The sequence below is a fragment of the Nicotiana tabacum genome, chromosome 4 (assembly GCF_000715075.1).
Source record: "Nicotiana tabacum cultivar K326 chromosome 4, ASM71507v2, whole genome shotgun sequence".
In the NCBI taxonomy this organism is placed as follows: domain Eukaryota; kingdom Viridiplantae; phylum Streptophyta; class Magnoliopsida; order Solanales; family Solanaceae; genus Nicotiana; species Nicotiana tabacum.
The window spans coordinates 103108641-103126853 of NC_134083.1; the positions used below are offsets into that span (position 1 = coordinate 103108641).

The 18213-nt window shown below is 39.9% G+C and overlaps 1 protein-coding gene across 1 annotated transcript; it reads right to left on the reverse strand.

The window, feature by feature from the left end:
- Nucleotides 1-15632: 15632 nt before the first annotated feature.
- On the reverse strand, nucleotides 15633-17591 carry LOC107828972 (putative protein kinase At2g41970). The gene is made up of 7 exons (XM_016656372.2): nucleotides 17318-17591; nucleotides 16936-17162; nucleotides 16728-16854; nucleotides 16410-16650; nucleotides 16193-16319; nucleotides 16031-16117; nucleotides 15633-15933 (listed from the first exon to the last, which is right to left on the reverse strand). Exons 1-7 carry the CDS (start codon nucleotides 17445-17447, stop codon nucleotides 15832-15834), a joined length of 1041 nt encoding a protein of 346 aa, XP_016511858.1. The 5' UTR covers nucleotides 17448-17591; the 3' UTR covers nucleotides 15633-15831.
- Nucleotides 17592-18213: the final 622 nt, after the last annotated feature.

Sequence of the window (18213 nt, forward strand, 5' to 3'; positions counted from 1 at the left end):
GCGGTCAACAAACTAAGTCTGGATCCAAACTTTCACTGGTAAGGCAAAATAAATGCCCTATTGCAGAGGTTAGGAATAGGTTTGTTAAGGAATAGGTAACCTGATTACCTAACATCAGTTTGATTCGAGAGGTAAAATACCCGGAATGTCTAGCTAACGTAGTAGTAGTGCCTAAAAAGAATAATAAATTTAGGATGTGTGTTGACTATAAGGATCTAAATAAGGCGTTCCCTAAAGAGTGATTCCCATTTCCAAACATCGATAAAATGATTGATGCTACAACCGGGCACTCCGGAAGACCAAGAGAAGAACTCTTTCATCACAAAATTTGGCACATATAGCTATAATGTGATGCATTTTAAGCTTAAAAATACCGAAGCCACTTATCAAAGCCTCGTTAATAAGATGTTCAAAAAATAGATAGGTAAGACGATGGAAGTCTATATTTACGACATGTTAGTTAAGTCTCTTAACTCAAGTGATCACCTGAAACATCTCCAGGAGACATTTGACATTCTGAGAAACTACAATATGAAGCTCCATCCGGAGAAGTGTGCCTTTGAAGTTGGCTCCAATAAATTCTTGTGGTTTCTGGTCTCACAAAGAGGGATCGAAGTAAACCCCAACAAAATCAAAGTCATCGAGGATATCCCGGACCATCTAACAGATGTTAAAGAAGTAAAGAGGTTAACCAGTAGGTTGGCGGCCCTAAGCAGGTTTATCTCAAGGTCCTCGAAAAAGTGCCACCACTTCTTTTCACTTTTGAAAAAGAAGAACAACTTTGTGTGGACTCCGGAATGCAAACAAGCACTGAAGGACCTAAAATGGTACTTATCCAGCCCTCCATTATTGTCCAAAGCGGGAAAAAGTGAACAACTATTAATTTATCTGGCTGTCTAAGAAGTAGTGGTAAGCGCTGTCTTGGTTCGGGAAGAAGAAGGTACACAATTTCCTATTTATTATGTTAGTAAGATATTATCAGGAGGTGGAGACACGGTATCTGCACCTCGAAAAACTGGCCTTAGCTCTCGTAGTTGCCTCTCGGAAGCTTAGGCCTTATTTTAAATGTCATATAATAGCCGTTGTGACAACCTTTCCCTTAAGGAATATCCTTCATAAGACCGAGTTGTCAAGTCGGTGGGCTAAGTGGGCAGTCGAAGTTAGTGAATTCGACATAGAATACAAGCTCAGGGCTACAATCAAGTGACAAATTTTGGCCGACTTTGTGGCCGATTTCAGTTCGAGATTAATGCCTTTGGCTACTAAAGAAGTAGTTCTGGTATCGGGAATGGTGTCAGGAGTTTGAACCTTGTTTACGGATAGAGCTTCCAACATAAAAAGGTCTAGTCTCGGAGTGGTTCTAATCACTCCTTCTGGGGAAACCCTGAGACAGGCCATCAGAACTGAACCATTAACTAAGAACGAAGTCGACTATGAGGCTTTAGTTATAGGACTTGATCTAGCTCGGGGACTGGGTTCTGAGGTCACCGAGATAAAGTGTGACTCCCAGCCGGTGGTAAATCAAGTGTATGGAGTTTTCGACACAACGGAGGAGCGCATGCAACAATACTTGAACAAGGTTCAAGCATTACTTTCACGATTCAGAGAATGGTCAATCATCCACATCCCGAGGGACAAAAATGTGGAGGCAGATGCATTGGCTAATTTGGGCTCATCCATATAGAGGAAAGGATCTAATTTCAGTGCGGTCGTCCAATTATTGCATTCGGTGTTGGATGTAGACGGCTACTGTGAAGTTAATTCAACCAACTTAATATGGGAATGGAGGAACGATTTCATTAAATATCTTAGACATGGTAAATTACCCGAGGACCCAAAAGCGTCCTAGGCGCTACAGACCAAAGCAACCCGTTATTGTTTTATTAATAGACAGTTGTACAGGAGGTCATTCCAAGGACCATTGGCTCGGTGTCTAAGGGCATCGGAAGCAGACTACGTGATGAGGGAAGTCCATGAATGAATCTGCAAAAACCACTCTGGTGCAGACTTGTTAGTTCTCAAGTTAGTCAGGGCCGGCTACCATTGGCTCTCGATGGGACAGGACGCAAATTCATTCATACAAAAATGCGACAAATACCAGCGTCATGCATGATTAGTGCATCAACCAACGGAATTGCTACATTCGGTGGTGTCACCGTGGCCATTCATGAAATAGGGGATGGACATAGTCGGTCCCTTACCACAAGGGCCCGGGAAGGTTAGATTTCTTTTGGTTTTAACTGGTTATTTTACTAAATATGTTGAATCAGGTCCTTACCAAAAAATCAGAGAATGTGAAGTGGTTGACTTCATATGGGACCACATAATCTGTCAATTCCGAATACCAAAGGAAATTGCTTGTGACAATGGGCCACATTTGTAGGTTCTAAAGTCAAAAAGTTTTTGAAAGGATTAAAGATCAAACGAATTACGTCTCCTCCATACTACCCGGGTGCTAATGGAAAGGCGGATTCAACCAACAAGGTAATTATCCAAAACTTTAAAAAGAAGTTTGAAGATGCTAAGGACAAGTGGTCGGATGAGCTACCTGGCTTATCGGACCACAACAAAGTCAAGCACGGGAGAGACCCTCTTTTCGCTCATGTACGGTTCAGAAGTTTTAATACCGATAGAAGTGGAGGGAACCAACCCTGAGGTATTCCCGAGCAAACGAAAAAGAAAACAACAAAGTGTTGCTGGTCAAGCTAGATTTGTTTGAAGAGCACAGGGATCTAACAAGTGTGAGGATGGTGGCGCAAAAGCAAAGGATGGAAAGGTATTATAATCGCAGGACAAATCTTCGATATTTCAAAGTAGGAGATTTGGTTCTAAGGAAAGTCACTCAAAGCACCCGAGAGGTCAATGCCGAGAAGATAGGATCGACATGGGAAGGACCTTACCGGATTTTAGTTATAACCAGTAAAGGTTCATACGAGTTGGAAAATCAATATGGAGTTAAATTGCCAATCAATTGAAACGTGACTAACCTCAAAAGGTATTACTGCTGAACATCCTTGCAGATACTGAAAGTATGTGACGCACACTTCTTCACTTCGACCAGTTTTTTTCCCAATTAAATTTTTCTGGCAAGGTTTTTAACGAGGCAGCAATGTAAAGCATACTACGAAGGAAGGATCATCGGTAAACTAACCAAGAGCTCTGTGTGGATAAACACATATGCCAATCAACCTGTGGATGGTTGAATAATTTTTGGCCTGATAGCATTACTCAAGAGTCTCATCGGCCTCCAGTAACAGATTGTTTTTCCATCCACAAGTTGCTTCCATTAATGAGGAAGCAACAGAAAATCTTGCTATGAAAGGAATTTCAAGGCAAATGCAAGACCTCCAGTATTCGAATTATCGTGCTTAGCATCCGCACACTGGGGGGAATAATACATGACAAAACACTAAAAGTGCTACGAGAACCGGGGTGGATGCCCTATCACGACCAGGGACTGCATGATCAGCCCTGTAGAAATAAGTTGTATAAGTTAGCCACATGTATTGGCAGCTTTATTTACTTAAGAAAATAAATGTTTATGTAACTGTACTTTCAAAGATAGAAGGAATAAATCAAAGTCCTTTTGTTTTTATCTTATTTCTTGTCCGAATGATAGGTTAATTTATTTTATCATTTGAGAGTTAACAAAAACTTCAAATGCTTGTACCGGAATGAACATGAGACGTCCTCTTCAACAGCACCATAAATATATGGGGCCTCTCTTATGAAACCCTCATAGTAAAGGGTATATTCCGGAAGTGTTTATGCCCGAAAACAAAAGCTTTCGGATGCAGAAATATTCCCGAGACTTTGTCAATTAAATGAAAGAGAATATTTTTTGCACAACACTTTGGCAAAAGTTTATTTTATTAATAAAATCTCCAAACACTGTAAGAGGTTTTGGAATAATTACAAAAGGTAAAGGAACACATTTATACATCATTCTTTGCTGCTAGAACCAGAAAGGAGAAAAGGGTCTTCATTTTCCTTGGTGGAAGAAGGTTGTTCCGCCGCCGATTCAGGTCCTTCATCTTCTGCAGTTTCCACTTTGGATCCCGAATACTCAAAAGTAGTATTCGAGGAGTCTGATGCAGCGGGCCGAGCAGGAAGGCTCTCATGAGCAGTTATTTCCAGTCCCCAGGCCTGGGCAATGCAGTAATCGATGTTGGCAATGCCTTCTTTGGCCTCTTCCAAAGTCTTCTTATTCATATGATACATGGTGTAGGTTTTTTCGAAGACAAGGGAATCTTCTTGGTCCTAGATTTTTGCTTTGAGCTTATCAATTTTGGCTTAGAGCTCTTCATTTTCAGCCCTCATTGCGTTGATTTTTGAATAAAGCTCAACGTTGGTGGTTGTATAGTCGGTTCTGCTCCATGACTCTCTTGAGTCTCTCTTCCATTCAAATGAGATGAACAGTAAATAAGGAAAGAGGAAAGGGGACTTCAAGGTCTGCGGATGCCAACACATCTACCTCGAGTCTCCAAATGAGCTAATCCGAGCTGATGCGCCTCACGGACAGCTGGGACCAGTACCAAAATCTGCAGAAGGAGTGCAGAGTGTAGTATGAGTACAACCGATCCAATGTACTCCGTAAGTGACGAGCCTAACATCTACGAGGTGGTGACAAGGCTATGACGGGACACCCACGTAATTAAACTTGTGCAAATGAAAATATATGAACAACATAACAACAATAAAGATGAAACATGTGCTATTGGGAGGGGGCATGCGAAGGTGGAACATGATACGATAGATATAACAGAAAAGACAACATAAAATTGTCAAGTAAATCACCAACAAATGGAAACAGATAACATAATGAATAAAGACTACACAACATCACCCATCGTGCTTTTACTCTCAACCTCACCATGGAACAACGACAATGGTACGATATCACCCTTCGTGCTTTAACTCTCTTCCTCACTATATATTAATCAATAATGAAACAATAATCGGCACGGCATCACCCTTCGTGATTTAACACTCTCCCTTACCAGGTAGTAGTGAATATATATATGATTAGGGAGATAGAATAAGCATGAATAAACCTTACGTCAACAATGGCTCCACAATACCAAACCTCAACTTCCAAAAAAAATACTCAATTATCATAAATAGTTCATAATTGCATAAAGAACGATCAATTTAGTAATAGACTAGTCTAAGCATGGATATCGTAATCAAAGAAGGATATAAATTACAATAAATAAGTCCCACCTGCATGCTTTAACCCAACAACAACGCATAAGTACTCGTCACCTCACATATACGTTGTACCCAAACATTTAAACACGTAGCAAGTAGGCAAACAAGTCCTAATTCCTCAAGTTAAGGTTAACCACAACACTTACCTCGCTAAAAAAATCGACTCAAAGCTTAACCACGGCTTTGCCTTTCGAACAAGCCTCCGAACCAACCAAATCTAGGAAATTATCAACCAAACGATTCAAAATAAGCCTTAGGAACTACCCACGAATGAAAGAGGTTCAATTTAGGTCATTATTGAGAAAGTCAACAAAAGTTAACTCCCAGGCCCGCTTGGTCCAAAGCCGAAATTTGGACCAAAACCCCATTACCAGTTCACCTCTGAGCCCGGTTATGTAATTTATTTTGAAATCCAACCTCAGTTTGAGGTCTAAATTCCAATTTTACAAAAATCCCTAATTCTACACAAATCCCCAATCTCTACCATGAAAATCCTAGATTTTTTGGTTGAAATATTATGAAATGTAATGGGTAATTGAAAGAAAGTAGTTAGAATCACTTACTAATGAATTGGGGAAGAAGAGCCCTTGGAAAAATCGCCTCTAAGGTTTCTAGGGTTAAAAATTTGAAAGAATAAATAAAACTCCCGTCTAACTCAGCTTTTGACCACGTGCAGATGTCGCAATAATGTGATGGTATATAATGTGATCCTTGGAAGGCCGTGGATACACGATATGAAGGTTGTGCCCTCGACCTATAATCAACTGTTGAAGTTCCCGACACTAGAACGGATCAAACAGAGAAGAAGAGACCAACTGGCGGCAAGGGAGATGAACGTTGTAACCATTTCCAGTAGCAAAGACATAGAAAACAGCAAATAGCAATTACAGGAACCGATGCCTTCTCCCACCTAAATCAAAGATGATAAAAATAGGGAGTCATCATAATTATATCGGGTACCAGAGGAGGCAGATGCGACCAAATCAACCACGAAAGAACTCGAACAAGTGCCTTTGTTCGAGGAATTTTTGGAAAGGAAATTCCATTGAGGAACGGGGAAGAGTCCCGAACTTAGGTTAAAATTTATAGATTTCCTTAAAACTAATGTTGACTACTTTGTATGGTCACATTCAGATATAACAGGTATTCCATTGGAAGTGGAGGTCAACAAACTAAGTCTGGATCCAAACTTTCCACTGGTAAGGCAAAAGAAACGCCCTATTGCAGAGGTCAGGAATAGGTTTGTTAAGGAATAAGTAACATGATTACCTAACATCGGTTCGATTCGAGAGGTAAAATACCTGAAATGGCTAGCTAACGTAGTAGTAGTGCCTAAAAAAAATAACAAATTTAGGATGTGTGTTGACTATAAGGATCTAAATAAGGCATGCCCTAAAGAGTGATTCTCATTTCCAAACATCGATCAAATGATTGATGCTACGGTCGGGCACGAGTTAATGAGTTTTCTTGATGCTTATTACAGGTACAATCAAATTAGGATGAACCCGGAAGATCAAGAGAAGACCTCTTTCATCACAAAATTTGGCACATATAGCTATAATGTGACGTATTTTAAGCTTAAAAATGCCGGAGCCACTTATCAGAGGCTCGTTAATAAGATGTTCGAAAAACATATAGGTAAGACGATGGAAGTCTATATTTACGATATGTTAGTTAAGTCTCTTAACGCAAGTGATAACCTAGAACATCTCCAGGAGACATTTGACATTCTGAGAAACTACAATATGAAGCTCAATCCGGAGAAGTGTGCCTTCGAAGTTGGCTCCAATAAATTCTTGGGGTTTCTGGTCTCACAAAGAGGGATCGAAGTGAACCCCAATAAAATCAAAGTCATCGAGGATATCCCGGACTATCTAACAGATGTGAAAGAAGTACAGAGGTTAACCGGTAGGTTGGTGGCCCTAAGCAGGTTTAACTCAAGGTCCTCGAAAAAGTTCCACCACTTCTTTTCACTTCTGAAAAAGAAGAACTACTTCGTGTGGACTCCGGAATGCAAACAGACACTGAAGGACCTAAAAAGGTACTTATCTAGCCCTCCATTATTTGTCAAAACCGGGGAAAGGTGAGCAACTGTTAATTTATCTGGCAGTCTAAGAAGTAGCGGTAAGCGCCATCTTGGTTCGGGAAGAAGAAGGTACGCAATTTCTTATTTATAACATTAGTAAGATATTATCAGGAGTGGAGATACGATATCTGCACCTCGAAAAACTGTCCTTAGCTCTCGTAGATGCCTCTCGGAAGCTTAGGCCTTATTTTTAATGTCATATAATAGACGTTGTGACAACCTTTCCCTTAAGGAATGTCCCTCATAAGCCCAAGTTGTCAGGTCGGTGGGCTAAGTAGGCAGTCGAAGTTAGTAAATTTGACATAGAATACAAGTTCAGGGCTGCAATCAAGGCACAAGTTTTGGCCGACTTTGTGGCCAATTTTAGTTCAAAATTAATGCCTTTGGCTACTAAAGAAACAGTTGTGGTATCGGGAACGGTCTCAGGAGTTTGGACCTTGTTTACGGATGGAGCTTCCAACATAAAGAGGGTCTAGTCTTGCAGTGGTTCTAATCACTCCTTTGGGGGAAACCCTGAGACAGGCCATCAGAACTGAACCATTAACTAACAACGTCATAACATAATCTCCTTATCATGTTAATCACCCTAGTCTCACCCCAAAGGTACATTGTATAACATTCCCAACTTGTCGACTTTCGACGAAACATTATTTTATTTAATCGCTTTAGCTTCTGAACTGTCCAACCCTCTTTGTACTTGTTGTTTATGATCTTCAATATTTGTAACCTCAGAGGTAACATGATTAACGTACTTTATATACTTTTAAATATTATCTCATTTTTGGTCCTACATTAGTTATCTTACGACGTATTTTAACGTAAGAAAATATAGGGTGTAACAGTGCCTTTCTCCAATGGTTCCGAGGTAATGCTTGACCCTTTGTCCATTTACTTTGAAGGTTCAAGTCCCGTCCTCAGATTCCAATTCAATAGCGCAATAGGAAGACACATTCACAACTTTGAACGGGACAGACCATTTGGATTTGAGTTTCCCCGAAAAGAACTTCAGTCTTGAGTTGAAGAGTAAGCCCAAGTCACATGATTTGAAGTCGAGTATGAGGCTTTAATTGTAGGACTCGATCTAGCTCGGGGACTGGGTTCTGAGGTCATCGAGATAAAGTGTGACTCCCAACCGGTGGTACACCAAGTATATGGAGTTTTTGACACAACGGAGGAGCACATGCAACAATACTTGAACAAGGTTCAAGCATTACTTTCACGATTCAGAAAGTGGTCAATCGTCCACATCCCGAGGGAAAAAAACATGGAGGCAGACGCATTGGCTAATTTGGGCTCATCCACATAGAGGAAAGGATCTAATTTCAGTGCGGTCGTCCAATTATTGCATTCGGTGTTGGATGTAGATGGCTACTGTGAAGTTAATTCAACCAACTTAATATAGGAATGGAGGAACGATTTCATTAAATACCTTAGACATGGTAAATTACCCGAGGACCCAAAAGCGTCCTAGGCGCTACAGACCAAAGCAACCCGTTATTGTCTTATTAATAGACAGTTGTACATGAGGTCATTCCAAGGACCATTGGCTCGGTGTCTAGGGGGCATCAGAAGCAGACAACGTGATGAGGGAAGTCCATGAGGGAATCTGCAAAAACCACTCCGGTGCAGACTTGTTACTTCTCAAGTTAGTCAGGGCCGGCTACTATTGGCCCTAGATAGAACATGACGCAAATTTATTCGTACAAAAATGCGACAAATACCAGCGCCATGCACAATTAGTGCATCAACCAACGGAATTGCTGCATTCGGTAGTGTCACCGTGGCCAGTCATGAAATAGGAGATGGACATAGTCGGTCCCTTACCACAAGGGCCCGGGAAGGTAAGATTTCTTATGGTTTTAACTGATTATTTTACTAAATGGGTTGAATCAGGTCCTTACCAAATGATCGGAGAACGTGAAGGGGTTGACTTCATATAGGACCACATAATCTGTCGATTCGATTCAGAATACCAAAAGGAGATAGCTTGTGACAATGGGCCACATTCGTAATTTCTAAAGTCAAAAAGTTTTTTAAAGTATTGAAGATCAAATGAATTACGTCTCCTCCATACTACCTGAGTGCTAATGGAAAGGCGGATTCAACCAACAAGGTAATTATCCAAAACCTTAAAAAGAAGTTAGAAGATGCTAAGGGCAAGTGGTCGGATGAGCTACCGGGCTTATCAGACCACAACAAAGTCAAGCACGGGAGAGACCCTCTTTTTGCTCATGTACGGTTCGCAAGCTTTAATACTAATAGAAGTGGAGGGAACCAACCCTGAGGTTTTCCCGAGCAAATTAAGAAGCAAACAATAAAGCGTTGCTGGTCAAGCTAGATTTGCTTGAAGAGCACCGAGATCTAGCAAGTGTGAGGATGGTGGCGCAAAAGCAAAGGATGGAAAGGTATTATAATTGCAGGGCAAATCTTCGATATTTCAAAGTAGGAGATTTGGTTCTAAGGAAAGTCACTCAAAGCACCCGAGAGGTCAACGCCAAGAAGATAGGATCGACATGGGAAGAACCTTACCGGGTTTTAGCTATAACCAGTAAAGGTTCATACGAGTTGGAAAATCAATATGGAGTTAAATTGCCAAGCAATTAAAATGTGACTAACCTCAAAAGGTATTATTACTGAAAATCCTTACAGATACTGAAAGTATGTGACGCACGCTTTTTCACTTCGACCAGTTTTTGTCCCAATTGGATTTTTCTGGCAAGGTTTTTAACGAGGCAGCAATGTAAAGCATATTACGAAGGAAGGATCATCGGTAAACTAACCAAGAGCTCTATATGGATAAACACATATGCCAATCAACTTGTGGATGGTTGAATAATATTTGGCCCCATAGCATTACTCAAGAGTCTCATCGGCCTCCAGTAACAGATTGTTTTTCCATCCACAAGCTGCTTCCATTAATGAGGAAGCAACAGAAAATCTTGCTATGAAAGGAATGTCACGGCGAATGCAAGACCTCCAGTGTTCGAATTCTCATGATTAGCATCCGAACACTGGGGGAACAATGCATGACAAAACAGTAAAAATGCTACGAGAACCGGGGACTGTTAGAACCGGGATTGATGCACTATCAGGACCAGGGACTGCATGATCAGCCCCATAAAAATAAGTTGTATACGTTAGCCACATATATTGGCAGCTTTATTTACTTAAGAAAATAAATGTTTATGTAACTGTACTTTCAAAGATAGAAGGAATAAATCAAAGTCCTTTTATTTTTATCTTATTTCTTGTCCGAATGATAGGTTAATTTATTTTATCATTTGAGAGTTAACAAAAACTTCAAATGCTTGTACCGGAATGAACATGAGACGTCCTCTTCAACAGCACCATAAATATATGGTCCCTCTCTTATGAAACCCTCATAGTAAAAGGTACATTCCGGAAGTGTTTATGTCCAAAAACAAAAGCTTTCGGATGCAGAAATATTCCCGAGGCTTTGTCAATTAAATGAAAGAGAATAATTTTTGCATATCACTTAGGCAAAAGTTTCTTTTATTAATTAAAGCTCCAAACACGGTAAGAGGTTTTGGCATAATTATAAAAGGTAAAAGAAAACATTTATACATCATTCTTTGCTAATAGAACAAGAAGAGAGAGAAGGGTCTTCATTTTTCCTAGTGGAAGAAGGTTGTTCCACCGCCGGTTCAGGTCCTTCATCTTCTTCAGTTTCCACTTCGGATCCTGAATACTCAGAAGTAGTATTCGAGGTATCAGATGCAGCGGGCCGAGCGGGAAGGCTCTCACGAGTGGTTATTTCCAATCCCCGGGCCTGGGCAATGCAGTAATCGATGTTGGCAATGCCTTCTTTGGCCTCTTCCAAAGTCTTCCTATTCATATGATACATGGTGTAGGTTTTTTCGAAGACAAGGGAATCTTCTTGGTCCTAGAGTTTTGCTCGGCACTTATCAATTTTGGCTTAGAGCTCTTCATTTTCAGCCCTCATTGTGCTGATTTTGGAATCAAGCTCAACGTTGGTAGTTGAGTGAAGTCAGTTCTGCTCCATGAATCTCTTGAGTCTCTCTTCCATTTTCTCCCTTCTCTCCTAAACAATATTAGCCTCCTCGATTTTGGCACGCAAGCCAGCCTCCAAGTTATTAACTTGTTCTTTGAAGGCTGACTAGCGCTCGGCAACAGCAGTCGCCATATCATGAAGCTCAACTCAGTAAGTCTTTGCTTCTTTAAGGTTCCCATATAGCTAGGAGGCTTCTTGGCTATGAGCTATCCTATCTTGTTCAGACTGCTGTAGTCGGGCCTCGAGCTCATCTATTTGAGCGATTTTGGCCTCCAGCACTAGGAGGCGCTCGACGAGCTGATTACTTTCAGTCAAAAGTTGATCTCGTTCTGAAGCAAGCCCTTGTTTGACCAGGATCAACCTCTACAGGCCCACGGAGGCAAGAAGATTGGCTTGAAAAAGGGATGGAATCAAAGTTGTTACTTCAAAATATAAATCGAAAAAAAACTAAAAAAATAAAGAGAAGTGAGGTTGCTACCTGCGTTGAGCAATACATGTTGTTGTTTATTAGGCACTCCCCAGAAAGGGAGTCCATCTTTTTCCAATACTTCGCTGAAGCCAGCGGCTTCAGGTAATTGGCAAGCTCAGCCGGCTGGGAGAGAATATGGCATTCCTTTGAAATTGAAAGAGTAGCACTTTGCCTTACACGAGGATCTTTAAAAGGTGTCGAGTAAGTATTTCCCATGTTCCCGTGGTTGGGAGACCATGAAGGAGAGGCATTCCCTACTTGTTCGACTGATTCCGGTGGAGGAGAAACAGTCGGTGCTGGTGGAGAAGGGAAAATTGGTGTTAGTGGCTAAGGAGATATTGGTGTAGATGGAGAAGAAACAACTGGTGTAGAAGGCTTGGCAATTGTGGCTGGCTCAGTAGTGGATGACAAAGGAAGGTTAGGGCCGAACTCCTCAAACTGGGGACATCGGCAGTGATCGAAAAGCGGGAATCGGCATTTTCAACAAAACCCATTTCCCCCTAGAGTGCCTGAACTTCCTTTGACGATGGATTTTGAAGTTGTACCGACTGAGCACCCGATTGAGCTAATGAAGACCTTTTACTTCTTTGAAGAGGGGTGCCTTTATCATTAGCCCCTTCTTCATCATCAATGACCACTATGACCGGTTCAGTTGATGATCTTCTCATGAGCCCCAGTCGATGAGGTACACTTCCTCTATGATTTCTTGCTTTTAGACTAGGGACTCCGAGAGGAGGCACCCTCACCGGAGGCTCGAGTAGATCTGCGAGCCCTACTCCAGCTAAGGGCACTTTGCAATACTCGTTCGGCCTCATTGGGGTAATCGAGAGCCTCGACGTCAGGGTACATGATGGAACCCTTCGAAAGTCCTGTGTAGAACAAAAGAATAGTTAACAGATCACTCCTAAGTTGTTGATATTGAAATAAACAAGAATTTTTTGCATGCCGTGGTTCTTGGCTCTCCACTCGTGTTTGGGAGCCATCTCCTTCCACCGTCGGGATTCTGGAGTGGTAATATCCAAAATTTTCTGTACCCATTGGTCCAGGCCTTGAACCCGTAGTGGTTCCCAGCGAGTAGCTGGAACGAAGAAAATAAAATGTTAGCTGGGATAAAGTTTTTTCACGAAGAAAAGAAACAAATATACGAAAACTTATGAAAAAGGTTCCATGATTTGGGAAAAGCTGGCGTTGTGGTCGGGATGATGTCCCTGATAGCAATGATAATGAACTGTTTCATCCATCCATGGTCGTCATCGTCATCAACACTAGTAAGAAGGGCATGGTGGCCACGCTTGCTGAGATTCATCACACCTCCACAGAAGATCTTTGGGGAGTAAAGAATCATCATATGCGCAAGGGTTAGGGTTTCCCCAGTTTCAATGCATAGTTGGCAGAGGCAGGCCACCGTACACCATATGGATGGGTCTACTTGTGCCAAAAAAACTTGGTATTGGTGAAAAAATTCTATAATTATTAGGTCAATTCCTTCACCCGCTCCCAAGGTGAAAGGACCCAAAGTAAAAGGGTACGTGTAGACATACATGAACCCCGACTTTGAGTAGGTAACTCGCTTTATCGCATCATGGATAAGAATTTTGACGTTACCCCAGTTACATTCTTCATTCACAAAAGGGATGTTAGAAGGGTGAATAGAAGAAGAGAATCTGCAGACATGCCAGAACCTGTTGTTTTTTGAGTTCAGAGGTGGTTTGTGTTCTTAGGGATCAGATGCCATGCTAAGATGAAGTAGTATGATGGCTTTTATGGTCAGGGTTCAGACTCAACATCAACCTCTTTAGTTTTGTTCTTCTTTTGGCCTCCACCAAAGAGAAGGCCAATATTTTCGAAGATAGCAGTATAAGAAGACATGGTGGTAAGAGATCTGTGAAGAAGTTTTTACTGAGGAAGTTGAGTATTGCATAAACGTTCTAGGGAGATTTAGTGATGAAGAAGGAGTTGTGAGAGTAGTGAAAGTAAAGAATAAAAATGATGAGTAGTGGAGAAGTTATAGTTGGCAGAAATCGTGGTCATGATTACCTCAAAAATCAGCAAAACTACTTGCTGAATCATGGAACAACACGTGTTTGGGTTATTAAATGCGAGAAGACGTGCATCTTTTCAAATGTCAGAGACCGTTCAGGAACTTTCCTTCCAAGAAAAGAACTCTTATCCACTTCCCGATAATGCTGAGTTGTGTTGCCGAAAAGTAGGGGGACTATCTGTATGGGGTAAAATTGATCAGTGACGGTTGGCGGAATGATGAGATGACACGTGGAACCAAAGACAGGTGGAACATGAGTCGGCAGATGATTGGCATCAGACGAGAGTGTGTGGCCGGTATTAGACGGATCCCGAAGTCAGAGTAGCTAACAATAAAGATTCAAAGATTTGATATTGGGTAGATTTTAATGAGCAAACGTTATAGAGAATATCAACATTCAAGACCAATCGTTATGTAGCCATTAATGACAATTTTATTCTCATTCAAGAGGAACTTGATTTGAGGATCTTGTCTCCCTAAATAGAGCTATAAATAGGAAGATTAATAACCATTATAGGGACATAAAACATTCTTCACACAAAAGCTATAATCTATTTTCTTATTACGCTCAATTGAAACACTTAAACATTGCATTTACTCTTGTCATCGGAAAGGCTAAGTCCTTAGTTAGACTTGTTATCTTCTTTAATTTTATTCATTAATCTTATATTCGTTCTAATTTATTTATTATCCTTGAGACAAATCGATTCGTTTATTTATAAACCACGCTATAAATTTAACTGTACTATTTTACGGGTAAATATTATAGATCTTGTGGAGTTTGGTGCCATCAAAGTAATCAAGCAAGATACGAAGAGCAAACATATCTTTTATGACATAAAGTGGCTGTTGGCAACAAGATCTGACATGCTCCATTGGGTAGTGATACTTTGGGCTGTTAATCTCATCGGCGATTTTTATTTGTGTGAGCTTGTTTGAATTTCTTGCCTTTAACAGCTTGTTCGAATGGTTGGTACTTATTGTATTGTATTATATTGTTACTTTAAATAAAATATTTTTTTTATTATCACTTAAATTTTATTGTATCGTTAAATCCATCATTACGTAACCACGAAAAATGTCACTTTATGGAACGACGGATTTGGTATGGTGGTGTCGTTACCTTGCTTTTTTCTCTCAACTTGCCCTTCCTTATTATTAAATAATCATATTTTATCCTTTACCCTTTTTAATATAATAATTCTACTATGTATCATATTTTTTTCTTAGTAATATTGCAAGTTTATATTGTTAGTGTGTGACATCATGAAACGACAGCAAACGATATAATCTATCCAAACATTATATTCATCAAACAATACAATATAATACAGTACAGTACAATACAATATGATACATTATAAAATGACATGTAACAACAATCCAAACAAGTTGTAACGGGAAAAGGAAGGACAGGTGAAAAAGGATACCCAGGTAGCGGTTTACAAGGAGAGGTGGACATCTGTTAGGGTTAGGGGCGAATCTATCTACTTTGTTAGCGGTAAGGTTATATTTGGACAGAAAGATAACGGCTTAAACGTAAACTAGTTATCTAAGGTATAGGAATAATAGACCTTTTCCCATTAGATAATGGATTTGGGATCGATGGAGGAATCTCTATCTTTTGCGTTTGACCAAAAAACGATGCGAGTATTATGGAAATTTGAATCCTTATTCATGTCCAAAAGACTAAACGAGACGAGACCTACTTATGCCAAATTCGTAAACATGGAAACTTGGAAATCATCGCCAAGTAGTAGTCTTCGAGTAGTCAAACATCCATTGCACACACTTTGAAAATGAGAACATAATATATTTAATCTTAAACAAATCAGTTAAGAAAACAACATTCCAATAGTCCTTTAGCAAGATTTCCTTTTTCCTTGGATTGGCAACGGAACCATGACTTGGGTCACAGCCCTGTTGGTACTTAAAACTGTCCCTGCAGCTTGTTTCAATTAAGAATAATGTTGTATGCTTGAGGTTCTAGTTTAATTTGCATTGAGAAGTGGCTTCAGTGCCCTGACCATAATTGACATGTTTGGCCGGAAATCTGCCTCATATTGAACACAAAGTTCTACAAGAGCAGCCACCTGAGAATAACCCGATAGTGGTTACGTTATGCCCAATAAAAATAAAAATAAATATTAGGCCTTGTTTGACAAGAATTTTGTTGAAAGAAAAAGAAACCTTGGCAATTGCCTTTGGAGGGTAGTCATTATTTAGGTTGGGATCAACACACTCCTTCACTTTATCTTCACTTAATAGGGGAGTTGCCTGCAGAAGATTTGAGGATGAATGAGTGCATAAAGATGAGATCAATTAGCTAGGTAGGGATATATAAGAACCTACCCATGCAACAAGACTCTGTTGCCCTTTATAATCTAATATTGGCTTCCTTCCTGTCAACAGCTCCAATAGAATAACTCCAAAACTATAAACATCACTTTTCTTTGTTATCTCTTCTTCCATGGCATACCTGCACCATACAGGACAAGAATATATGCCTCTAATTTCAGTATAAGCTAACTAGGAATGTTAGGGTAAGTTTTAACAATGCAAGGCTTACTCTGGACCATGGTAGCCAAAGTCCTCTGAAGATTCAGAGGTTGTCAAGTTGAAATCAGCAATCTTTGCTGTGAAATCATCAAAGAGTAGTACATTGCTAGATCTAACATCGTGATGAATAATTGGAGGTTCAACTTTTTCATGTAGATATTCGAGGCCACTAGCTACACCACAAGCAATTTTAACTCTCTGATTCCAGGTAAGAAGTAGACCAGGCTTAGCACCTTGTACTCCCTTTCTACCTACATCCAAGAATCACAATTACTTATACAAAGGGTTATTCTTAATGAATTCATACCAAGATTGGAAAGCCTATTACCATGTAATACATCATGCAACGTGCCCATGGTTGCAAACTCATAAACCAAGATTCGATTGTTTGCTTCCACGCAATAACCCATTAGAGTCACAAAATGCTCATGCTTAAGTCTTGAAACCATTGCTAACTGCATATGTAAAATGGAAAATATCTTCTTAAATGGAGTAATACTTACAACTAGTTACACGAAAAGGAGGAGAATATCAACCTGATCTGCAAAGTCGGAATCTGGTTCTGGTGAAGAACTAGTATCCAATTTCTTTATTGCTACTTGTTGGTCATTGCTTAATTTAGCACCAAAAACGCAGCCATAAGATCCCTTTCCAATCAGAGCTTTCTCATCAAAGTTATCAGTTAGTATATTTAGCTCATCCAAGGACATCTCAATTGGTAAAACTTTCTGAGGAGCTCTACTTGGCTCTCCTCCTTCACTAGCTGCACGATGTTGGAGACATAATTAAGCAAATAATGAGGTGTCTAATGTTTATGATTGAGCAAAATAAAGAGGTGTCTGTGGTTTATTTAATTAAGAAGGCCTTATAAATTACAATCTAATACATGTAAATCAACAGGAAAAGGACATGTCAAACCTTGGTTGTTGAAGTAATGGAGTCTATCCTTGATGATAGTCTTAATTGCATTGATGAGGATGATAGAGACAATGGCACCGATAATAAGGAAGCCATAGTTGCCAAGATTTGATTCTGAAAAGGAAGACATTATTATTCTTTTCCAGTTTTGGTGTTAATTTCTTGTTTATATAAGAAGCAGTGGCAAAGGTTTCAGTCAGTCAACACGGCAACTTTTGTTCTAATAATTGTATGCAACAAGCAAATTACAGGCGGCTAAGGAACGTTGAGTTATTCAAAAGTAAACTGACATTGCACACTAGTTGTTTATTCAGAACAACCAGAGGATAAAACCAAACAGTGCTTACATGGGGCTGCAGTATTAGGCCAAGTTGCTTTATTATTTATTAATTTTTTTAGGCTAGTTGCAACGCACCTAATCTAATTAATTGGGTAAACGTTAAGCCCTTTAGCTATATTCTTATTTTATTTTATTTAAAAATTAAGTCTATTATTGTGCTCTGAATAGTTGACAGGGAACCCAACTACTATATTGATTTGAGCCCTTCACATTGCAGTTAACTAAATGGTGGTCTCTAGAGTGTTAATTATTAAGTGTACTCAGGTGTGGACCTACATTGAAGTTGTACGTTCAATTAAATCCGTTTCGCAAAAATATATTGCTATTTATGTATATAAATTATATTGGAAAAAGACAATTGGCTGATATATTTTTGCAAATGAATCCGCTTGACAAACATGAAGGCTATGAAACGCTGGTCGAGTGGGTTCAAAATTTGTAGAAGGTTTCGAGATCGAGTCAAAATTTGTAGAAGGCTATCATTCCTTTTTCATAAAATTATCCTGAGACTGTTATTCTTTCTCAAAAATTGCTTTACGGGTTCCTTGTAAACTAA

Excerpts from the sequence above, each read along its gene's own strand:
- LOC107828972 (XM_016656372.2), bottom strand. The coding sequence starts at position 17,447 with ATGTCTTCCTTTTCAGAATCAAATCTTGGCAACTATGGCTTCCTTATT. Across the intron at positions 17,163-17,317 it reads CCATTACTTCAACAACCAAG|CTAGTGAAGGAGGAGAGCCA; the intron begins GTTTGACATGTC and ends AACATCGTGCAG. Across the intron at positions 15,934-16,030 it reads CTCCAAAGGCAATTGCCAAG|GTGGCTGCTCTTGTAGAACT; the intron begins GTTTCTTTTTCT and ends GGTTATTCTCAG.